The following is a 23,249-nucleotide window of genomic DNA, read 5'->3' on the forward strand; positions in this document are numbered from 1 at the left end:
AAACCTATGTTATTCCTCGAGGGGTCATTATTTAATAACTAGATCACAGCAGAAATTATTTAACTCTGCCTATTTTTCATTTGGTTGAAGCCCCAATGAATAAAGGTCCAGTGTCAGGATAGCTTCATATTGCAAATATCATGGGAGCAGGCAAAACTGGTTGAATAAGCAAAGCAAACCTTACCATCATACGAGCAAACAGATTAATCAAGATTATTCTTTTAAATAAATTAAAACAAAGGATAAGAAGCAATGTGAGCTCCTAATTTGTGAACATTTCTGGCAGTGTCTGGGTTTTTTCAAACATGAAGAGAACTGGAATGTTCTTTACAACCAACAGATTCTGCAATGAACAAAATCCAGTCGCTCTGCATAGACTGGAAAAAGCAGGTGAGTTAGGAGTTTAGTAAACTCTGCTGGATGACTTCCACGGTTGTCTCATTTACAAACTGAAACAGTACCAGTTTTTAAAATGCCAGTGTTTTTCATGTGAAATTTGTAATCTGATGTCATCCTGTTCCTCCAGTATCTTCATCCTTGTAAGTAGAAAAGTTGCCAGTAAAGACAAGAAGGAAACTAGTCTTTTTCAAGTAGAGTTTCTCATTCTCTGACATTAATTTTCAGGCAGACATTTGGTCCCTTGGAATAACGGCAATTGAATTAGCAAAGGGGGAGCCACCTAACTCAGAGTTGCATCCTATGCGAGTTCTATTCCTTATTCCGAAGAACAACCCCCCAACTCTGGAAGGAAATTACAGCAAGCCCTTCAAGGAATTTGTAGAGGCTTGCCTCAACAAGGATCCAAAATTTGTAAGTAGGGTTAGTTTGTATGGGAGAAATGAGAATTGTCCAGAGTTTGTGCAGCTAAGGCTGTAACTTACAGAGGTGTGTATCCAGTGATCGTGGTGATGAAAAATGGAAAAGAACTTGTTTCTGTACAACATCTATGATCTCAAATACTTTCTAACCTGAAAATCATTTTAGAGTGTAATCTAGTGAAACACGAAAGTCTGCAGGCGCTGTGATGGCTTTAAACACAAAAAAATGCTGGAGGAACTCATCAGGTCTTGCAGCGTCCATAGAAGGTAAAGGTATATAACCAACGTTTTTGGCCTAATCCCTTCTTCAAGGTATAAGCAAAAAGCAGGTAGGCACCTGAATTAAAAGGCTGGGGGAGAAGGGTAGGGGTTAGGATTAGGCAGCTCAACACAAAAAAGGTAATAATCAGACATGGATAGGAGAACGAGAGAGGAAATATGAGAATTGATCAGGGAGAGTGTGAATGCAGAGCTGGGGGGAAAGAGAAGGGAAGGGAAAGAGGGAAACAGGTCTAGGAGAAAGGAGAAATAGGGGATGGGGAGAGACAGGGGATAGAGCTGACAGAAACCAGAGACGTCTATGTTAATGCCCAGACAGAATATAAGGTGTTGTTCCTCCAATTTGCGAGTGGTCTCAGTCTGGCAGGCATGAGACCACGGACACACGTGTCAGCATGGGAAAGGGATGGGGCATTGAAATGGGTTACTACTAGGAGATCGCCTCTATTGTGGCAGACAGAGCTGAGGTGCTGAATGAAGCAACCCAGTCTGCATCCATTCTCTCCAATGTAGACAATAACAGGAGCACTGGATGCAATAGATGATCCATGAATTGTTGCTTCATTTGGAAGGACTGTTTGGGGCCCTAAATGGTGGTGAGGGAAGAGGTGTGGGCCCATGTTTTGCACATCCTACGGTCACAGGGGTAGGTGTCAATGGTGGGAAAAAGGAGTGGATGGGGGAGTCACAGAGGGAGCGGTCCCTGGAGAAGGTGAAGAGGGCAAATGTGTCTGGTGGTGGGATCATGTATTAGGGGGCAAAAATGGCACAGGATGATATGTTGGATGTGAAGGCTAATGAGGTAGTAAGTGAGGATAAGGGGAATCCAGCCCTTGTTGCACAGAGGGGGTTGGGGCACATATTCAGGTAATGGAGGACATGCAGGTGAGGGCTGAGTTGATGGTTGCAGAGAGGTAGTCAACTTTATTGTCATCTGATTGTACAAGTACAACCTGACGAAACAGCGTTCTCCAGTCCTCGGTGCAAAATGTATAGCCGTACAACCAAAATTAAAACGCGAATACAGATAACAATATATATGCAGAACAAGTATTCATATATACAAATAAATAAATAAATAAATATTGCTTTGTGAATACAAGCATCTCAGATGGTTGTTCAACGTTCTCACTGCCTGTGGGAAGAAGCTGTTCCTCAGCCTGGTGGTGCTGGCTCTGATACTCCTGCATCTCTTTCATGAGATGGGAGCAGCTGAATGATGCTGTGTACGGTTTGGAAGAGGTCATCAATGATTTTGCGCATTCTCTTCAGACAATCCTCATCGATCATGTTGAAGCAGGAGTAGGGAAACTCAAGTGATCCTCTCTGCCATTCTTATGGAAGCATGTATTTTGAAAAAGGAGGACATCTCAGATGATCTGGCATGGAAGACCTCGTCCTGGGAGAAGATGCAATGGAGATGGAGGAATTTGAGAAAGTAATGGAATACTTATAGAGTGTCGTTTAGTAGCTGTAGAGGTTGGTGGATTTGTAGAAAAAGTCTTTCGAGAGTTTGTCTCTTGAGATGGAGACAGATCGAGAAAGGGAGAGTTTTGCTGGAGGTGGACCAAATGAATTTGAGGTCAAGGTGAAAGTTGGCAGCAAAGTGGATAAAGTTCCATGGGTGTATGAGGTAGCACCAATGTAGTTGTCAGTGCAATGGAGGAAGAGTTGAGGAGTCTTGCTTGGAGGCTTCCAATATGCACTGCTCCATATAGGCAACAAAAAGACAGGCAGAGCTCAGGTCCATGTGGGTACCCGTGACTAGATCTTTGACTTGGAGATGGTGGATGTCAGAGGAGAAGTTATTAGGGTGAGGACAAGTTCTGACAGCTGGAGGAGGATGCTGGTAGAGGGGGTGGACTGGCTGGCTCCCCCGGCTGGAGGGGGACTGGGTGACTCCCCCGGCTGGAGGGGGACTGGCTGGGCCCATGGAGAACATTCTGATTGGTTGCATCATTGTCTGGTACAGAGGTCCCAATGCATAGGCTACAGGGAGTTGTGAACTCAGCCAGCTCCATTATGGGCATTACTCCATTAAGGACATCTACAAGAGGCATCGACTCAAAAAATTGGCCTGTATCCCCAAGGATCCTCATCGCCCAGGCCATACTCACTTCTCACTCCTACCATCAGGAAGAAGGTGCAGAATGCTGAAGATGAACACCCAACAACCATATAATACATAAACAGTATTTTCCCACCCACCATCAGGTTTCTGAACAGTCAGTGAACCACAGACACGACCTCACTTTCTCTCTTTTACATTAATTTTTTAAATGTAATTTTTATCAATTTTAGTACCTCCAGTGCTTCTGCAAGCCTCGAATTTCTTGACACGCGTTCAAGACAATAAATTCTGCTTCTTGGTCTGTTGTTGAGTGTAGTCTATATTGTAAAGAAATATAGCAGCCAGTTTGTACATTGCAGGAGAAAAACACTATCTGCTGGAAGAATCCGGCATCACCAGAGGGAGTCAATGATCAGAGTTGGAACACCACCAAGAATGAGAGAGTAGCTGCTGACTCGCTCTCTCCCTCCCACACCTATAGGCCAAAAAGCGCCACCATATTTTCCTTGGCAGGCTCTGGTATAGAGAAATATGGTCAATGCCAGGCTTTGGCAAAATTAATTGGTTTGAATATGGGATCAATCCACTTCTGATTGTGCTGTGAAATCCTTTATTCAACTGAGCAGGAAAGAAGAAAGCACACAAACTTTGGCTTTCCATCTTATCTGAGGATGACATATCTGAAACAGTAGCCTGAACAATGCTTTAAATAAAGGTTAATTTTATTTGAGACTGAGGGAGGCCAAAGATTATCATCCAGCCAAGACATGTTAAACAATGACCTTTAGTAGAAAAGTGCTTGAGCTGCTACTCTCTTGTTACCTGCAGATAATGATGAAAAAAGGTTAAGGGTGTGCAGTTAAATGGAGAATGCACTTTCATGTATGAATGTAGATAAACCAGTTTGTTAAATGAACAAGTAAACTAAAAGGTGATATGGATTGTATTAGAAAAAAATTAGGTGCGGCAAATCTTCAAAAGTTATAATCCAATTTCAAGGAGAATTTGCTTGGACTTAAGAATGTCTTCTCTTTGGGTCGTTCCCAAGAAATGATCATCGCTTGTATGAGAAAGCGATGGCTTCTTTGTGTCCATATGTAATACTTTCAAATGGTATTATTTGATGGCAATAGGCAGCAGAATCCATCTCTCTGCCACCCTATCCCTTTCTGTCATGTGGATTGCTCTCTAAATGCATCAGTCATTTTGGTTGGTTCTTCTTGTCAGCATAACTTTGTAGTGCACCATGAGCTGAATTCTTGTATTAGACCTCAAAGGGTTCATTTGCAGATAGCAAAACCAATTTATGTTGCAGGGAGAGAATATTGGAACTTATTTTTTCTGTTTTGGTTCATCAACCTAAGTGGTTCATTGTCCGTTGCTAATTGTAACCAACTTCCTTCAACTGCCCAGTGTTATAAGCTCGTCTGTGCCAGTATTATCTGAATTAATGTAGTTGAGTAAATAGTGATCCATAAAATAAAACCAAAAACTCTAAAATTAGAGAAAAGCTTTATTGAAATAAAAGAAAAAAAATAGAAAGTAAAAATTATCAAAAGGAAACAAAGTGAATCAGAAGCTATAGGAAGAAAATGTTACAAGTTGTAAGTTGTCAGAATGCAAATTAAAGGAGTTAAGTGATAAGAGGAATGGCGGCCCATTAGACAGAAATATAGACAAAATCGTAATGCATAATAAGGAAATGGATTGGTACTTAATTGTGTACACCATGTTTTTAAATTGAGGAACAGATCAATATACCACTGATAGAAAAAAACCTAAAAATCTCAAAAGGAAGAATTAAATAGAATACACAAATTTTAAAATGGAAATGCAAATCAAAATATAAACAACCTTCAGGTCTTGGCCACAAGAAAGATTCCAGAGAACTGTGAATAGCCAATGTTGTTCCCTTGTTTAATGTACAATAGGAACAATCCATGAAATTATGGCTAGTGAGCCATGCATCCGTGGTAGGGAAATTGTTGGAGAAGATTCTTGTGGATGGGGTCACACCTGGGGGAAAAAAGCACAATTTTGTCAGGAATAGTCAACATTGCTTTGTGTGGGACAGGTCATGTCCTACGAACAATGAGTATTTTGATGGGAGTTGGGCACTGGATTTTAAACTATTTGTTAGGCTGATCCAGAACGTATGAATCTACAGAGACTTGTCAGATTGGCTTCAAAACTGACAGCCATGGGAAGCAGAAGGTACTGATGGACGAATGTTATTTTAATGGGATGTCTTTGACCAGTGGTGATCCACAGGGTTCAGTGCTGGGATCTCTGTTGTATATGATACAGTAAAATCGCCAGTATCTGGCACCTACGGGAATTGCGGATGCCAGATATGAGAATTTTCCAATTGAAACAAAAGACAATGTAAAGTAATTTGAAAAAAAATCAGCATTGTCCTTAATTATGTAAAGTTTGCTTTAATCAGATAATTCTGGTAACTTACAAAATTTAAATTTGAACCCCAGTTCCCCCCCCCCCACCCCGCAAGTTTACAGATAAAGCCGTACTAATATATTTAATACAAATTAAGATCAAAATGTACTTAATAAAGACTTACCAGGCAAGGATAGAGAGACACTTTGGGAGAGTTTCCCCAGCGGCGAGCTGCATTGGCCAGCTCTTCATCCTGAGTGGAGCCATTTTATTCAAACACAACTTTATTGAAACTTTATTTAAATAGCTGTTGTGGGCGTGGCATACCCGGGGCACTCCACTGGCTAAATGTTTGCTCTCATCTTCACCAAGGGGTTGTGTGTTGCTGTTACAATTTTAAACTTTAAAAAAAATTATTTGTTTTTATTTATTTTAATTTTATTTATTTCATCTTTTTTTTTGCCGGTTGCTTGAATTCTGAATACCAGGAATTTTACTGTAGATATAAATGAGGTGGATTGTCATTTAGGTGGTCTGATTAATAAGTTTGAAGAAGATACAAAAATTGATAGAGTGGACCAGCTGACAGAGGTCCTAGTGTACATCTTCAGTATCTCAATGCTATCCACTGTCCCTGCAAGAATCAAGGTGGGCACCATCATCCTAGTGCCTAAGAGGGTGACTGTAACTGTACTAAATGATTGCTGCCCAATGACATTGACCTTTTATGATCACAAAATGCTGTAAGCAAATGGTAATGGAACACGTCAGATTGCACTTCCCAGAGACATTGGACCCATTCAGTCTTGCCTACAGTCCAAACCAGTCCATGATATAGACTTGATTCTTCACTTCATCCTGACCCACCAGGAGAATAGTGCTTGATTGCATTGACTTCAGCTCAGCATTCAACACGATCATACCTTAGAGGCTGGTGAATAAACTGTCCTCGCTGGGACTCAGCATCCATCTGCAATTGGATTCAGGACTCTTTGAATGAAAGACCACAGTCAGTCCAGGTTGGTACCAGTCCCTTCGTACTGAGGACTGGCACACCTTTGGGCTTTATTCTCAGACCACTACTGTTTATGCTGCTGACTCATCATGTCTACATTGCCAAATTCAGTTCCAATAGAATTATCAAGTTTGAGGATGATACAACAGTACTTGGCATCATGAGCAACAATGATGAGTCGCCTTACAGAGAGGAGGTTGGCAGGCTGCGAGAACAGCCACCTGAGTCTCAGTGTGGACAAGACAAAGGAGATTATTGTGAAGTTCAGGACGATGAGATAGAACCATTGCACATCAATGGTTCTGTTGCGGAGAGAACAAAGATCCTTAGTGTGCATATAAACGATGACCTATACTGGGCACAGAACGCCACCTTATTGGTCAGAAAGTGCAGCAGTGCCTCCACTTCTTCAGGAGGTTTAGGAGGGCAAGGCTACTGGCCCCCAAATTGACATAATTTTACAGGAACACAAATGAAAGTGTCCTGTCTGGCTGCATTGATGTGTGGTTCGGTAACTGCAAAGCATTGGACTGGAAATCAATACAGAGAATCATCAAAGTGGCTAAGAAGATTAGTGGGGTCTTCCTTTCCTCTACTGATGACATTTACCGGGAATATTGCTTAAATAGGACTCAATGAATTATAAAGGGAACTTTATATCCAACACATTTATCTTCTTCAAGAAGGAGGTAGAGAAGCATTAAAATCAGGATTGCCAGTTTGGGAAATAGCCTCTTCCCACAGACTGTGAGATTGATGAAAAGTACCCTGGAATCTGAGTAAATCATCTCAATATATATACTTTATATTATTATGTATATATGTGATTATTATGTGCTGTATGTGTGTCCACCATGGTTAAGAGAAATGTTGTTTCATCTGGTTGTCTATGTATAGTCAGATGACAATGAACTTGGTGAAGATTATCAAAGGATGCAACAGAAATGGATCATTTAGAAATATGGGCAGAAAAATGGCCGATGGTGTTTATTCTGGTGTTGCACTTTGGTGTCAAATGTAACAGGAAAGTTTACAATAAATGGCAGGACCTTCTCGAGCATTGATTTACGGAGTGATCTTGGGATGCGTCCATAACTTCATGAAAGTAGCAATGCAGATGAATAAGGTAGTAAAGGAAATATAAAGCTTCATTGGTTAAGGCACTCCGTATAAAAATTGACAACCCGTTGTGTAGAGCTTTGTTTATGGCATATTTGGACTATTGTTGGCAGATGTGGTCACCCTTGTAACAGGAAAGATGAGGAGAATCTAGAGATGGTGCACAAGAGATTCACCTGGACTGGAGAGTATTAATTGTAAGGAGAGGTTGGACTAACCTGAAATGGGTTTTTTTCTGAGCACTGGAAGTGTTCTGAGAGACATAGATAGGGACGAGGGTCAAAGACATTTTCCCAGGTTGATAATACCAAACGGGAAGGACGTAATGAGAGGGAGAAAGTTGAAAGAGAATCTGAGGTGTTTTTTTTTTCCTCACATAATAATAAGTACGTGGAACACACTGCCAAGGTAGATGGTGGAAACAAATCATTAGGAAGATTTACAAGGTTCTTGGAGCAGACCGGGTTTGAAAGTTTGCAGACTATGTGCAGGGAGACAGAGGAGTTTAAAATGACAGTATCGTCAGCACAGGAATGACAGCCAAAGGGTCTGATGCTCCATAGTGATGCATGTTTGATGATGAATTGTAGGGAATTTATGATCATTTATCACACTGAGCAGGGACTGACAGCTTGACTAAAGTGTTGACAAAAATCGTGATTTAAATCAAGTTATTTTCAAGTCGTTGATTACCATCTGATTGCACAAGGTCAATCTGATGAAACAGTGTTCACCGGTCCTTAGTGCAAGACAACCATGCAAGCAAACAATACATATGCAGGACAAATATTCATATGTGCCAATACAGTGCCCTTCATAATGTATGGGACAGACGCTTTTTTCCTTTACTTACCTCTGTACTCCACAGTTTTAAATTTATAATCCAAACATTCCATATGTAATTAAAATATACATTCCACAATTTATTCAAGGTTATTTGTACACATTTTAGTTTAACCATGTAGAAATTATAGCACTTTCTAAACATAGTCCTTTCATTTCAGGGCACCATAATGTTTTTGATATTTGGGTATTTGTGAGCACAAGAGAGCTAGGCTTCTTCAAAGCTTTTGATCAGCTTTGGAGTCTGTCGTTACCATTTTTCTACATAAGGACCAGAGTTGTGCCCACAAAAGTCAAAAAAGGCATTGAGGCTGAAAAACAAGGCAATGCCCAAACCTTAGGATGACCAAAATCAACAGTTTAGAGCATCATTAAGAAGAAAGAATGTACTGGTGGGCTAAGTAATCACAAAAGGGGCTGGTTGGCCAAGGAAGGCCTCCACTGCTGATGACAGAATTCTCATCATTATGAAGGAAAATCCCCAAATGCCAGCAGATCAGAAACACTCTTCAGGAGGCAGGTGTGGATGTGTCGATGACTACTGTCTGCAGAAGACTTCATGAAATGAAATACAGAGGCTACACTGCAAGATGCAAACCGCTAGTTAGCCACAGAAACAGGATGGCCAGATTACAGTTTGCCAAGGAGTATTTAGAAGAGCCTGCTGAATTCTGGAAAAAGGTCTTGTAGACAGCTAAGACCAAGATGAACCTGTATCAGAGTGATGGCAAGAGCAAAATATGGAAGCGTACAGGAACTGCATTCCACTTCATCTGTGAAACATGATGGTGGGGGTGTTATGGCTTGGGCATGTATGGCTGCCACAGGTACTAGTGATGATGTACATCATTGATGATGTAACTGCTGATGGCAGTAGCAAAATGAATTCTGAGGTGTATAGAAGCATCTTATCTACTCAAGTTCGATCAAATGCCTCCAAACTCATTGGATGGCACTTCATCCTACAGCAAGACCATGATCCCAAACATACAGCTAAAGCAACAAAAGAGTTTTCAAAGATGAAAACTGGAAAATCCTTGAACTGCAGAGTCATTCACCTGATCTAATTCTAATTGAGCATGCCTTCCATATGCTGAAGAGAAAACTTAAGGGGACAAGCCCCCAAAACAAGCAGGAGCTGAAGATGGCTGCAGTAGAGGCCTGGCAGAGCATCACCAGAGAAGATACTCAACACCTAGTAATGCCTATGAATCACAGACCAGGCAGTTACTGCATGCAAGGGATATGCAACAAAGTACTAAACAAGACTACTTTAATTTGCATATTATTGCTGTGTCCCAAATATTATGGTGCCCCGCAATGAGGGACTATGTATAAAAAGTGCTGTAATTTCTACATGGTCAAATCAAAACGTATACAAATAACCTTTAATAAAATCTGGAATGTGCACTTTAATCTTATGTGAATTGTTTGATTACAAATTTAATTTTATGAATCACAGGGGCAAATAAAGGGAAAAAAAAAATAGTCCTTATCCCAAACCTTATGGAAGGCTCTGATACTTCTATATGTTTCCCAACAGGCGCAGCTGAAAGATGCAATGTTTGAGGTGGAAGGGGTCCTCAGTGATTCTTCAGATAAAATCGTTGGGAGGAGGGTGTGGAAGGAGACACCAGTGATCATATCTGCCCCTCTTAATAGTTCTGTGGATTGACCTCTGATCCATTTCTCTGCAGCAGCCATACCACACTGTGGTGCAGCCGGCCAGGACACTCTTGATAGAAAGGTGACATGATGGTGGCCAGTAGCCTTGTCCGCTTCAGTCTTGTCAGAAAGGCGCAATATCAACTGTACTTCCTGAGAAGTGAGGAGCTGTCCACTATAGGTCACTAGTTAAGTGAACACTAAAGAACAAGGTGCCCTCTACCCTCTCCACTGCAGATCTAGTAATGGATTGTGAAGGATGGGTTGTCAGATTAAACTGGACATATTGTGAAAAGCACAAACATGTTGAAAGTGGTGGGGGGGGGGGGGGGGGCTTCATGGATACAAAATACTGTACATTTTGGTGTATAGGTCAGAATCAGGATTTATTGTCGTGAACAAATTATGAAATTCAGTGTCTTGCGGCAGCATCGTTGTACAAACACATCTTACGACATTATAAAAATTAAAATAATAATTATAGTGCACAAAAAGTAAGGCAGTGTATGTTTCATTGGGAAACCCATTCCATGAAAGGGCTGGATGGGTTGGAGTTTGTAAAATGTGTGCAGGATAGCTTTTTACATCAATACGTGGAGGTACCAACTAGAGAAGGAGCTGTGTTGGATTTACTGTTGGGGAATGAGGTGGGTCAGGTAACAGAGGTATGTATGGGGGAGGACTTCGGGTCCAGTGATCATAGGGCCAAAGTAATTATGGAAAAGGATAGGTCTGGGCCCAGAGTTGAGGTTTTTAAGCAGGGAAAAGCTAGGTTTGAGGAGATGCAAAAGGATTTACAAGGGTTGGATTGGGACAATTTGTTTTCTGGGAAGAATGTAATAGAGAAATGGAGGTCTTTTAAAGGAGAGATTTTAAGAGTACAGAATATTTATATACCTGTTAGGTTGAAAGGTAAGGTCAAATGTTTGAGAGAGCCATGGTGTCTTGGGTAAACTTATACCTCTCATTTTGTTCATTTTAGATTGGTCACAGTGTTTGAGCTACCGAAAGAAAATAGATAGACACACCGAGAGCAGTTCAGTTTATACAAATGATTATTACAAATTCAAAAGCTGATTTCAAACTACAATATGCAAGCCCTTCCCAACTATACTCATCAACGCCTGGACTAGTCCCAACTGCCGAAGCAAGGCAACGACTGCACACTTGTAGTAGGTTGTCAGGGCGCCAGTAGCAGCTTCTCCACCTCCCCCGACCGGGATGTTGGCTGGACTCTAGAAGTTCTTCTTGCTGAGAGATGTTGCACCTCTCGGAGGGTCTCAAACTTCAGCAGCAAGACCATGACTTACATTACCCAAAAACTGCTTACCCAAGCACCTATTCCCAGCACAGTAAGAAAGATAAGCGAGCAAGCTAGCATGCTAGGCCTCTATCGAATAACATAATTTTCAGCTTATCACTTTGAATACAATGGTTTATTTTGCATCAAGGCTAGGTCTCTGACAGTCTGTGACCAAAACAAGCAGGAAGATTAAATGTTCTTGGTACACAGATGTCCTTTCTTCAGATAACTGCATCTCTGGCCCCTCGGTGGAATTTAGCTTATGTCTGCTGATTCTAAAAAAACAAGCAGGTGCTCAGCCTTGCAGAAGCAAAGGCTGCAAAAGTAAATAAAAAATGGTTTAAATCTTCCATTACACACGTTTCTCAAGGGATATTGGAAACTTGGTTTGAAAAAAGAGGGACTACTACAATAAATATAAGAAACAGGGAAAAGAGGAGATGTTTGGGTACTATATTGAATGTAAAAAGAATCAAGAAAGAATTTAGAAAAGCTAAAAAAAAAAGTAAGAGGTGGCTATACCAAGCAGGGTGAAAATAAATCCAAAGGGTTTCTACACATATGAAAATAGCAAAAGGAAAGTGAGAGATAAAATTGGTCCAATAGAGAATCAGAAAGGATAAATGTGTGTGGAGCCAAAAGAGATGGGGGAGGTCTTGAACAATTTATTTTCCTCAGTATTTACTGAAGAGAAGGATATTGTAATGTGCAGGGTAAAGGAAGCAAAGGGGGTATATATGGAGACTATAGTGATTAAGAAAGAGGTAGTACTGGAGCTTTTGAAACATATAAAGATGGATAAGTCTCCAGGTCCTCGCAGGATTTTCCCCAAGACCTTGAGAGAAGTTGGTGAGGAAATAGCGGAGGCTCTGGCAGTGATTTTTCAAATGTCATTAGAGAAGGATATAGTGCTGGAGGATGGTGTGTGGTGCATGTGGTTCCTTTGTTTAAAAAGGGTTCGAGGAGCAAGCCTAGCAATTATCGGCCTGTAAGTTTGACGTCTGTGGTAGGTAAATTGATGAAAGCGTTCTTAGAGATCGTATATATAAGTATATGGAGGGACAGGGTCTGATCAGGGACACTCAACACGGATTTGTGCGTGGAAGGTCGTGTTTGACCAATCGTTGAATTTTTTTGAAGAGGTGACTAGGAATGTTGATGAGGGTGGATGTTGTCTATATGGACTTCAGTAAGGCCTTCGATAAGGTTCCACGTGGGAGATTAGTTAGGAAGGCTAAGACCTTGGATATTAATTTGGAGTTAGTCAAATGGATTCAACAGTGGCTGGAAGGAAGGTGCCAGAGAGTAGTAGTAGATAATTGTTTGTCAGGATGGAGGCCGGTAACAAGCGGTGCACCTCAGGACCGTTGCTGTTTGTCATGTATATTAATAATCTGAAGGATGGGGCGGTAAATTAGATAAGTTAATATGCAGATGATACTAAAATAGGGGGAATTGTGGGTGATGAAGAGGGTTTTCAAAGATTGCAGAGGGATTTAAACTGCGTAGAGGAGTGGGCAGAAAGATGGCAGATAGAGTTTAATGCTGATAAATGTGAGGTGCTTCATTATGGAAAGAATAATCAAAGCAAGACACATGTGGTAAATGGGAGGGCATTGAAGAATGCAGTGAAGCAGAAAGATCTAGGAATAACAGTGCATTGTTCCCTGAAGGTAGGAGCGCATGTGAATAGGGTGGTGAAGAAGGCCTTTAGTATGCTTGCCTATATAAAACTGCATAGAATATAGGAGTTGGGAAGTAATGATGAAACTGTACAAGGCATTGGTGAGGCCAAATTTAGAGTACTGTGTGCAGTTCTGGTCACCAATTTATAGGAAAGATATTAACAAGATAGAGAGAGAGTGCAGAGAAGATTTACAAAAATGTTGCCTAAGTTTCAGCATCTGGAATACAAAGAAAGATTGAACAAATTAGGTCTTTATTCCTTGGAACATAGAAGGCTGAGAGGGGATTTGATAGAGGTGAATGAGAGGGATCGATAGAGTTGATGTGGAAAGGCTTTTCCCATTGAGAGTAGGAGAGATGGATACAAGAGGTCATGGGTTGAGGGTTGATGAGCAAAGGTTTAGGAGTAACATGAGGGGGAATTTATTTTCTCAGAAAGATGGTGGAGGCAGGGTTAATTTTGTCATTTAAGAAAGAGTTGAATAAGTATATGGATGGGAGGGGGATGGAGGGATATGGGCAGAGGGATATGGGCAGAGGGCTGGTAAGTGGGATTAGAGGAGGATACTTGGATCAAATTGGCCTGTTTCTGTGCTGTAATTGTTATATGGTTATTATTCAGGAATCTGATGGCAGTGGGGAAGAAGCTGTATGTGCCGCTGAGTGCTTGTCTTTAAGCTCCTGTACCTTTTCCCTGATGGTAGCAGAGTTTAAAAAGGCATGACTGCATGGTGGAGGTCTTTGAGGATAGAGGCTGCTTTTTTAAGACCTCGCCTCACGTAGATGTCCTCAGTGGAGTGACAGCTGGTGCCTGTGATGTCGCAGGCCACGTTATTTTTGTCCTAAGAGTTGGCGCCTCCATACCAGGCAGTGATGCAACAAGCCAGAATGCTCTCCACGGTACCCCTGTAGAAGTTTGAGAGTTTTTGGTGACGTGCCGAACTGCCTCAAACACCTCACAAAATATAGCCACTGGTGAGCCTTCTTTGTGATTGCATCAAAATAGAGGCTCCAAGACAGATGGTTGGAGATGTTGACACCCAGGAATTTGAAGTTCTTGTCCCAAGTTGTGAAACTCAAAAATTCTTTAAAAAAAGGGTGGGGGGGGGGGGTCGACGTACTCTAGATATCCTTTTGATACCTTAAATTCAGCTCAAAATCCGATCCATGCCGATTTGGTCTATAAGTTGATCCATTAAAACCGATCCAGCGTTCAAGTCAACCCTTGAATAAAACCAAAAAAAAAACCTGACTGTGACAGATTTTCATTGATATTTTTATTGAAAATAGCAACACAATTAGAACTCTTCAAAATCACTTACTATCATCATCTGAGGCAAAGATGGCGGCCAGCACATCCATACTCACACTGTTTAAAGTCATCATACGAGTCCCAGTCTCTGATGAGGCAGTTTCAGCTTCGTCATCAGTGTCCCACAATAAACCATCTTTCGTGCTATTAATTGCACGAGAGATATTGCACTTTTTGAATGATTTTATCACAGACTTTAACTTTGTCCCATTCCTTGAGCATGAAGTTACATAGCACATCAAGTGATTCAGCATGCATTGCCCCACCTTTTGTAAACTACTTTTCTGCACTCGACATCCATGTATTTCATTCCTCGTGCACATGGTCTTTGAATGGCTTGTTCAAGCAGACATCGAGAGGTTGCAATATAGATGTCAAACCAGCTGGGATAACCACCACTCAAGTATTATTTAGTGTTAATCTACTTTGTGTTTTCAATTAAGTGGCCACGAAACATATCCCACACCAGCAAACTCTGTTCTTTGTGTAAACTGCCTGGCTGCCTTTTCCACACTTTGTCTATCCATAGTTTTACACCATTTTCATCCATCCACCCTTTTTCAGGAAAATGTACAAAAATATCCGCAGTGTATTTTATTTTAGGTTTAATTTTGCGTATGAAGATTACCATGGGTCTTTGTCCCATCGGCCATGCACAATAACACCATGGTAAACCTGGTCCTTTCATGGCTTGTACTTCTGGTTTGCACAGTTTTAACACTTTTACATCCCACTGTTGGACTCCCCATCCCAACTCTGGCCAACGAGTGATTCGTTTTCTCAATGAATGTGGCCTTTTTTTGGTATTTTTCTTAAAGTCTCTTTCTTCCTCCAATCTCTTACCAACTTCTCATATACATCAAATTTTCTTTCAGCAGCCCAGTTGTTAGTTTTTTGGCCAACTTTCAGTTTAAAACTCATTTCATACTTTTGTCATGAGATGAATTGTTTTGATGGACCCTCCATGATAGCAATCCTCTGCAGCCAATGCCCACTGGATCAATCTTTGCAATATTTGGGGTCGACTTGTATGCCATTCAACGTGCCAATTTGGTCATCCCGAAAATTGGGGTCGACTTATTTGCATGATATATGCCGAAATACATGATACTTTTTCTGAATGCATTTCAAAATATGCATTCATTAGCAAAGATGACAATGTTTGGGATTGAAAGTAATCTTGTGAAATAGGTTGGGAGGTAGAAGCAGAAAGTGAGGATAACGGATCTGCTCTCATTATTGGCAAAACAAGGTTCTTTGCAATTCTTTACTCGATCTTCAAATTTTCCCAGTGTATACTTGGGTAAGGAGAATTGTGGGTCTAGTTACTAATGTCACTAAGTTTGGTGGTGAAATAAGTTTTGTATATTGGATCATGTAATCATAAAGCTGGCAAGGTGAGGTGCTCAGTATGAGGATGTGCAAAAATGCCAATTTTGGCCAAATCAAACCAGGTTTTTTTCAGAACTAAAGCGTGAAAGATTTTTGAATGTTCACGCAAAGATTGCTTAAAAGCCTTGTGTATTTTAGCCTACAGTAATCAAAAGTATGAAGGACTGTTTAAAGTGGTGGTACCATTTTCAGCCAGAGATGCCATGTAGATTTTTCTTCACATCAAAACCAATTTTCAACCGATTTACTTAAATCTATATTATATGAAGCATTGAGCACACTAAATTAACAAACGGCATGAACTCCAACAGTATTTTGACTATACTGCTGAGATTTCTGGTTTAGATCAAGCTGTCTCGAGCCAAGCTGTTTCAGTACACCCATCTACCCAAGAAAGAGTGAAAGTAGTTATGTCCATATCCATAAAAAGATTTTAAAAAGTACTTCTTATCTAACCAGTTAATCACATTAACCTGCTCTCAATCATGGAAGGTGATGAATACATTTACTCACTGTTAATCTCAGGAATGCTGATTTTTTTTTTTCTGCAAAGATCAGATAACTGTGTTCTTCAGCACAGCCTTGCTTTAAGCATGTAGAACCAGTAGAGAGCCCTGGGTTTTCAATTTGAGGTAGAATTTAAATGTGTGACACCAATGAATCTAAGTAAGCAGGAACCTGAGAAATTTTACACTGTTACAAATTCACGTCTAACCTAGGGGATTGTTACTTCTGCTTCTAGGGAGCAAACCACCTGTAGATTCAAGACATCTCTACGTCTGTCCCAAGGGAGAGTGTGTGAGGTACACAGTGACCCTCCCCATTTAGAATATGAAAACATTAGCTTCATTCAGAAACTTTCATAGTTCATGCTCACATGCAGCAATACTTGGATAGCCTTCAAGTTCAAGTTGAAAAGTTGTGAGCCAATGCCCACCAGATCCATGTCACACATGTACCAGCCAATTATCATATTTAAAAATCACCCTCCCTGAATTACAAAAATCAAATCCCCATTATCAATATCATGAATGTCATTTTTGATCAGAAATTAATTAAGACAGCAAGGTAAATACATTGGATTTATTTTGACAACAGAATCAAGAAATATCTCTGAGGATCTGTTCTGGGGCCTCCATTTCCATACAATCACAAAGAAGGCTTGCCAAAGGCTATACATCATGAGGAGTTTGACGAGATGTGGTATGTCACCAAAGATTCTTGCCAATGCACAGGACAAGAAAAAAAAGCTAGAGTTGTGAACTTGCCAGTGCTACCATGGGTATCAGTCTCCACTCCATCGAGGACATCTACAAGAGGCAGTGTTGTAAGAAAGCAGCCTCTATCCTCAAGGGCCCTCACAACCCAGCCCATGCCCTCTTCACTCTGCTACCTTTGGGAAAAAGGTACAGGAGCCTGAAGACAAGCAGTCAGCAACACAAGGGCAGCTTCTTCCCCATTGCCATCAGATTCCTGAATGATCAATGAACTGTAGACATGACTTCACTTTTTCTTATTTTTGCACTAATTTATTCATTTTTAAATTTAATATTACAGCAATATTTGCACAGTAATGCTGCCGCAAAGCAAAGAATTTCATGACATGTTTGCAACAATAAATTCTGATTCAAAGCCTTTCCCATGCATCAGGAATTTGATGGAATATCTTGTAGGCATGCAGTTCCAAGAACACCTAGCAAAGCTGGACACTAAACAAGCCAAAGCAATCTTATTGGCTCATATCCCTCTAAGTACTTAATCTTTTTATTTAAGCGTGAAAATTCCAACTACAAGATTCACTACACTGAATTGCAAAAGCTCCTCCCAACACTGAAAAGAACAAGAGCTGAGACCTTCTCTTTTTCTCTAAACACCTCCACCTTTAAATTCCTGTGGTTACCATGTTGGAGGACCTGATCTGGACTCATCATATTAATGTCATCGTGAAGAAAGCACATCAGCACCTCTACAGGAGTTTGCAGAAATTCAGCACGTCATCGGAAACCTTAGCAAACCTCTTGCAAATCTGGCAGGGGAAAGCGTGTTGATCGGCTGCATCATGGCACCAATATGTCTGAGTGAAAATCCCTGCAAAAGGTAGTCCACTCAGCCTAGTACATCACAGGTTAAACTCTCCCCACCTCAAACGTCTACAGGAATGTTACAGTCACTCAGGTTCCACACCACCTCGCACACCCTCTTCTTGCTGCTGCTGTCAGGAAGGAATACAAGTGCCATAGGCCTCACACTTCCCATTTTGAGGCTACCCCTCAAATCCAGACTCCTGAACATACTCATTGAAAGATTTGTTTAAGGGCTTGTATTTTGCTCATTATTTGTTACTGAATATTTATATTTCTGTATTTACACATTCAGTTTACATTTCTTTCTTTTGCATGTTATTTTTCTTTCATTGAGTATGATTTTCGTTAAGTAGAAATTCTGCCTGGTCCACAGGAAAAGAATCCTGGGGTTGTATGTACTCTGACAATAAATTTGAACTTTCAACATTTTCTCTGTCAATTTTGACTTGAGTGACAGTTCCTTCATTGTTGCTCTTGCAAAGTTCTTGACTTCTATCAGACAGCACAATGGAAGTATTACATGGACTTCAGAAGTTCAGTAGAATGGTGCTTGGAGACCTGCAAATGTTGGCCTTGTCAGAAAAGCACTAAATATAAGGTTTGGCACAAACCTGAATGTATGGGCCTTGAAGAGGTGCATCCTGCATTCAGCAGAAAGGAAGGAGTTAAGTAGAATAAAGTGTCAAAATTATATTTTGACATTTCCTGTTGTTAAAGAATGATAATCTTTGAATGTTCTGACAATTTCCACTTCTTTACAATAAATTGCCTTCAAATTCCAAGATGAAATTACCCCATCATTTTTTTTAAATTTGGAAATGCAGCACAGAAACCGGCCCCAGCCCTTCCAGACTATGACCTGTCTGCCCAAATACAGACTCCATGCATGTTTGGAGGGTGGGAGTAAACCAGAGCACCCCATAGGAAACCTACAGGGAGAACATGCAAACTTCTTAACGAGAGCGCCAGATTTGAACCTGCTTCACTGCCACTGTTCATAACATTTAGTTAGCCATTGGTCATCTAATTAAAATATCCATGTGGGCATATTTTTAATACCTGTGAGAAGTATTATACAGTATCTTGCAATATAAAAGGAAGTTATTGTTGCTATGTAGAATGCCTATGAATGTTGCCTAACGCATTGAAAGCAGATTCACTTTATTTGCTAAAGATTAAGGCTAGCTTTTATAACTCCAGAATCTAGGAGGTTTACTCCTGTGGTTTGTGTTTAACAACCATAATTGGATGTATGGAATAAATTTCCTGGTGACATTATTAATAGGAATATTGAAATATAATTCAAGGTTTCAAGTGAATCATAGGTCATCAGTAGCATTGAGTTGGAGTGTGAATGTTAACATGGAATAATAAAAAAAAACCCAAGTTCTGTACACTAAACTGAGAGGAAGATGCTAGGGAGATTAAGAGTTTCTCCTTATTCTTTAAAGAAGGAAGGGCTCGGGCCTGAAATGTCAGCAATATATCTTTCTCTCCTCTGGATGCTGAAAGACCAGCTGAGTTCCTCCAGCATTTTGGTGTGTTTTTATTAGATTAAAAGAGGACTTTGGACCGTAAAACTTTTTTTAAATTCTAGAGGCCAACAGCAAAAGAGCTTCTAAAACACAAGTACATCCAGCGCTACACAAAGAAAACCTCCTACCTAACAGAACTGATCGACCGCTACAAACGCTGGAAATCGGAAGGTCACGGTGAAGAGTCTAGTTCTGAAGACTCTGACCTGTAAGTATCCCCAGATTTAGCCATGATGGGTTGGGAAGGAGGGATAAACTAAAAGTGAATGGACTGTTCCTGGGCCAAATCTATCCTGAAGGTCTGGTAACTTTAAAGGAACACTATGTCACTTCAGAGTGCACTTTGCTTCTGTTTAGTGCCCATTCTGTTCATTGGCTTGTCAGGAATATTCTTCCCTATCTGATTATCCACTTCTTCATTAACAGCTTTGATTTTTTTTTTAAATTATTTGTACTTTTCAAATATGTCTGTATTGGTTTCATCTCTGCTATTAATATGGACACTATTGGATGTTTGTAAGGTTATAGGATGGGTGTATAAATGCAAAATTAATTTTAATATGTGTGAGATGTTACCTTTTTTCAGAAGGAATAGAGCAGGAGTACAAATGCAGGTTAACTAAAAACACAAGTATTGCCTGAAAAAGTGAAGGAGCACAGGAGTTGGACCTGTAATTCAAATGGGGTGTTTACTGGCATTTGTAGTTTAAACTTTAAGTCCTTGTTGGTGCTGCCATGAATATCAATGCCTTTGAGGTGTGAATGACTAGAAATATTGAAGCTATGCTATAAAGATAAAATGAAGATCCCTGTGTGGGTTTGATGTCGAGCATTTTCACAGGAACTTGCTATCTGTCTACAGTGAAGCTGATGCAGATGAAAGGGATCAGTGTCCCGTTTGGACTTTCCCCACTGTGCGTCCCAGCACCTTAAGTAAACTTCAAAATGGAACGCCCGTGCAGAGTTCTCAGAAGGTAGGTGTGTAAATGTCCAATACCCTCTCACTAGCATTACAGCAATAAGCAGTTTAGAAAGTTTGTAATACTTATAGAACTTGTGTGGTAGAATTTACTTTTTTTTAAAACTTGAGCACTCCTTTAACCCTTTGGACTCTGTGTCCAACCTAGTTTATACTGGTGTTCGTACTGTAGTTTACCCATAGACCCAGTCCAAAGAATATACAAGTACAGAATCTTTTATCTGAAACTCTTGGGACCAGATCCTTTTCAGAATTAGGAATTTTTCAGCTAATAGAATAATAGTAGCGGCAGTATGTTAAATAATTGTGCTGATTTCAGATTCACCAAAACAAAGACACTCCGACTAGAATGGTTTCTGGACAGTGTGTTTGGAGGGGGAGGTTACAGCGGCGGGTTTGCGGTGGTACTGGACAGGGGAGGGGTTGTTGCGGTCTGGACAGAGGAGAAGTTGCAGTGATGCTGGACGTGGTGGGGGGGGGGGGTGTTTGAGGCAGCCATCCAAGCTCCTGATGCCTGAACAGTAGACCCTCACCCCAGCAGTCCACACATTGTAACTCACAACACCCCAGCTGCCCACCTTCTGGAGCTCCCAACGCACCTTCAGAGGGCCCTCGCCCCAGCTTTCCACCCACTGGAGCTCCCGGTTCCCCAGCTGCCCACCTATCCGAACCCCTAACGCTTGCCCATCTGAACACCTGACCATAGATCCTTGCCCTAACCTACTGCCCATCTGAGCTCCTGATTTGGATGCTGGATGGGGGTGGGGGGGGGGTTGGTTTTGCGGCAGCACAGAATGGGGGTGGGGGTTTGCAGTGGCATTGCGGCAGCGCTGGTTGGGGGTGGGCGTCAAGATGTCAGGCCATCTACAACAAATTGGGGTCTGTATATAACGAATTGGAGGTGCTGGACTCTTCTTTCTGCTGGCACCTATAAAGTAAGGATTCCCTCGGGTTCCACTAATTACTGACACAGGATATTCAAGCACGAATTGAACGTGAGTCACATCAGATCATGTTTGCCGCCAAACGCGAGCTTTGGTGTGCAGACGACATCCGTGGAAAAAACATTCGATTTTCAGAATTTTGGATAAAAGATTACATATCTTTTTTTTTAAATAGCCGGAGTCCAGAGGGTTAATCCTGTTGCTGTGAATATGCAGATTTTTTTTCCCTCATCTCTGGACAAAGCAGAGGCAGACTGTTATGGGATCCAAGCCACGCTTTGTACCCATTTATGCAGCAAAATGTGTAATTGAACAAAAAACAAAAATGGCAGGGAACATTCAGCATCTGAGACCACTTGTCCGAACTGGGAAAGAGGACACATGTTAGTTTTGAACAAAAGTTACTTACAATTGAAAACCAACTTGCAGAAAATCTAAAATAATATTTGCTAAAATGCTTAGCAGGTCAGTCAGCATATGATGGAAGTGAAGCCGTTAACATATAAAAAGAGAAACAAAAGCATGAACATCATTTTCTCTAATTTCTGTTAAACCCCCTCCCCTCCCCTGAGTCTCTCTCTTTCCCTATCCCTGTCTCCTTTCCTCCACCTCCCACCCCCTTCCCTCTCCTTTCAGAGAGTTGTCCCCTCTGCTATCTCTCAGATTACTTGTCAACCCTCCCACCTATATCCATCTATGACCTCTTCTCAGTTAGTCTGTGGTTCTCACCATTACCCCACCCCCCCCACCTTTTTATTCAGACATTGCCTATTTTTGCTTGTACCTGACAAAGGGCCCAGACCCAAACGTTGGTACCTTTTACTTCCTATATATGATGTATAACTTGCTGAGTTTCTCTGGCACTTGGTCCCAGAATCTACAGACTTTCTCCTTTCAGAATAAAAAAAACAGCAGATGCTGCAATCGTGAGCACAAAGGAATTGATGGGGGAACTCAGCGGGCAGGAAAATGTCCATGGGTAGTAATGGTATATCATTCTTTCAGGTCTGGAGGCCTTTATCATATGCAATGCTCTTGCAAATGGTCCTGGAACTGAAACATTGAGTTTCTCATAGCACATGCTGCTGACTGGCTAAGTCTTTCAAGCATTTTATGCTTTTATTTCAAATCTCATTGGTTTCCATGGTAAGGGAAGGGAGATTAGAGAAAAGCATTGATCATGGTATGAAATAGATGCGAGTGTGATTGAGGTCAGATGTGAGGAATATTGGCCATTGGTTTGCTCACTCTTTTGTTTTTTTTTAAACAAAGCCCTCTGAACCTATGAAGCGACTGCCAAAGTCAAAGTGCTTGACGACCCTGGTCAATCCCATGTTCAGAGAGGTAATGTAGCCACTGAATGTGTGTATGTGGTGCTTATGGATACACCAGTGCTTATGCCGCTAGCTTTTAACCACAAGAAATTCTTTCCACATTGATTAATCCCAAGAGCGTTCGTTGGTTGGTTAAAGCCTTTTCTGCCTTCACCAAGTCTGTGATTTCCCTCAGCTTTTACTGCAGACTTTTACACATCAAGAACCTTAAGAGCTCCTAGAACAAACCTAATCATCCAAAAGTCAGCTTGCACTCTTAATGCAAGTTATGACTGGATTACATGGAGCTGAGATCAAAGAACTAGATTCATCAAGGTCTTTTGCATTCCCCAGAGTGACCACTTACTTTCACCTCTATTCTCACAAAACATGATCTGCATTCATGCTCCAAATGCATAAATTAAAAACAGTGGCTGTTTCCCCTTGTTTCTTTACATGGACTGGATATGTAACATCCTTGAGGAGAAACATCATTG

At 41.0% G+C, this 23,249-nt stretch overlaps 1 protein-coding gene across 4 annotated transcripts in view; it reads left to right on the forward strand.

The window, feature by feature from the left end:
- stk25b (serine/threonine kinase 25b) overlaps positions 1-23,249 on the forward strand; it is a 96,512-nt gene that overhangs the window by 61,790 nt on the left and 11,473 nt on the right. For all 4 annotated transcript variants that reach the window (XM_069896362.1, XM_069896363.1, XM_069896365.1 and 1 more), the window contains 4 exons: positions 625-810; positions 19,579-19,724; positions 20,379-20,490; positions 22,712-22,783. In XM_069896362.1, the coding sequence (XP_069752463.1) occupies positions 625-810; positions 19,579-19,724; positions 20,379-20,490; positions 22,712-22,783 (516 nt within the window). The remainder of the gene's footprint in view (positions 1-624; positions 811-19,578; positions 19,725-20,378; positions 20,491-22,711; positions 22,784-23,249) is intronic.

Source organism: Narcine bancroftii, chromosome 9 (genome assembly GCF_036971445.1).
Source record: "Narcine bancroftii isolate sNarBan1 chromosome 9, sNarBan1.hap1, whole genome shotgun sequence".
In the NCBI taxonomy this organism is placed as follows: Eukaryota; Metazoa; Chordata; class Chondrichthyes; order Torpediniformes; family Narcinidae; genus Narcine; species Narcine bancroftii.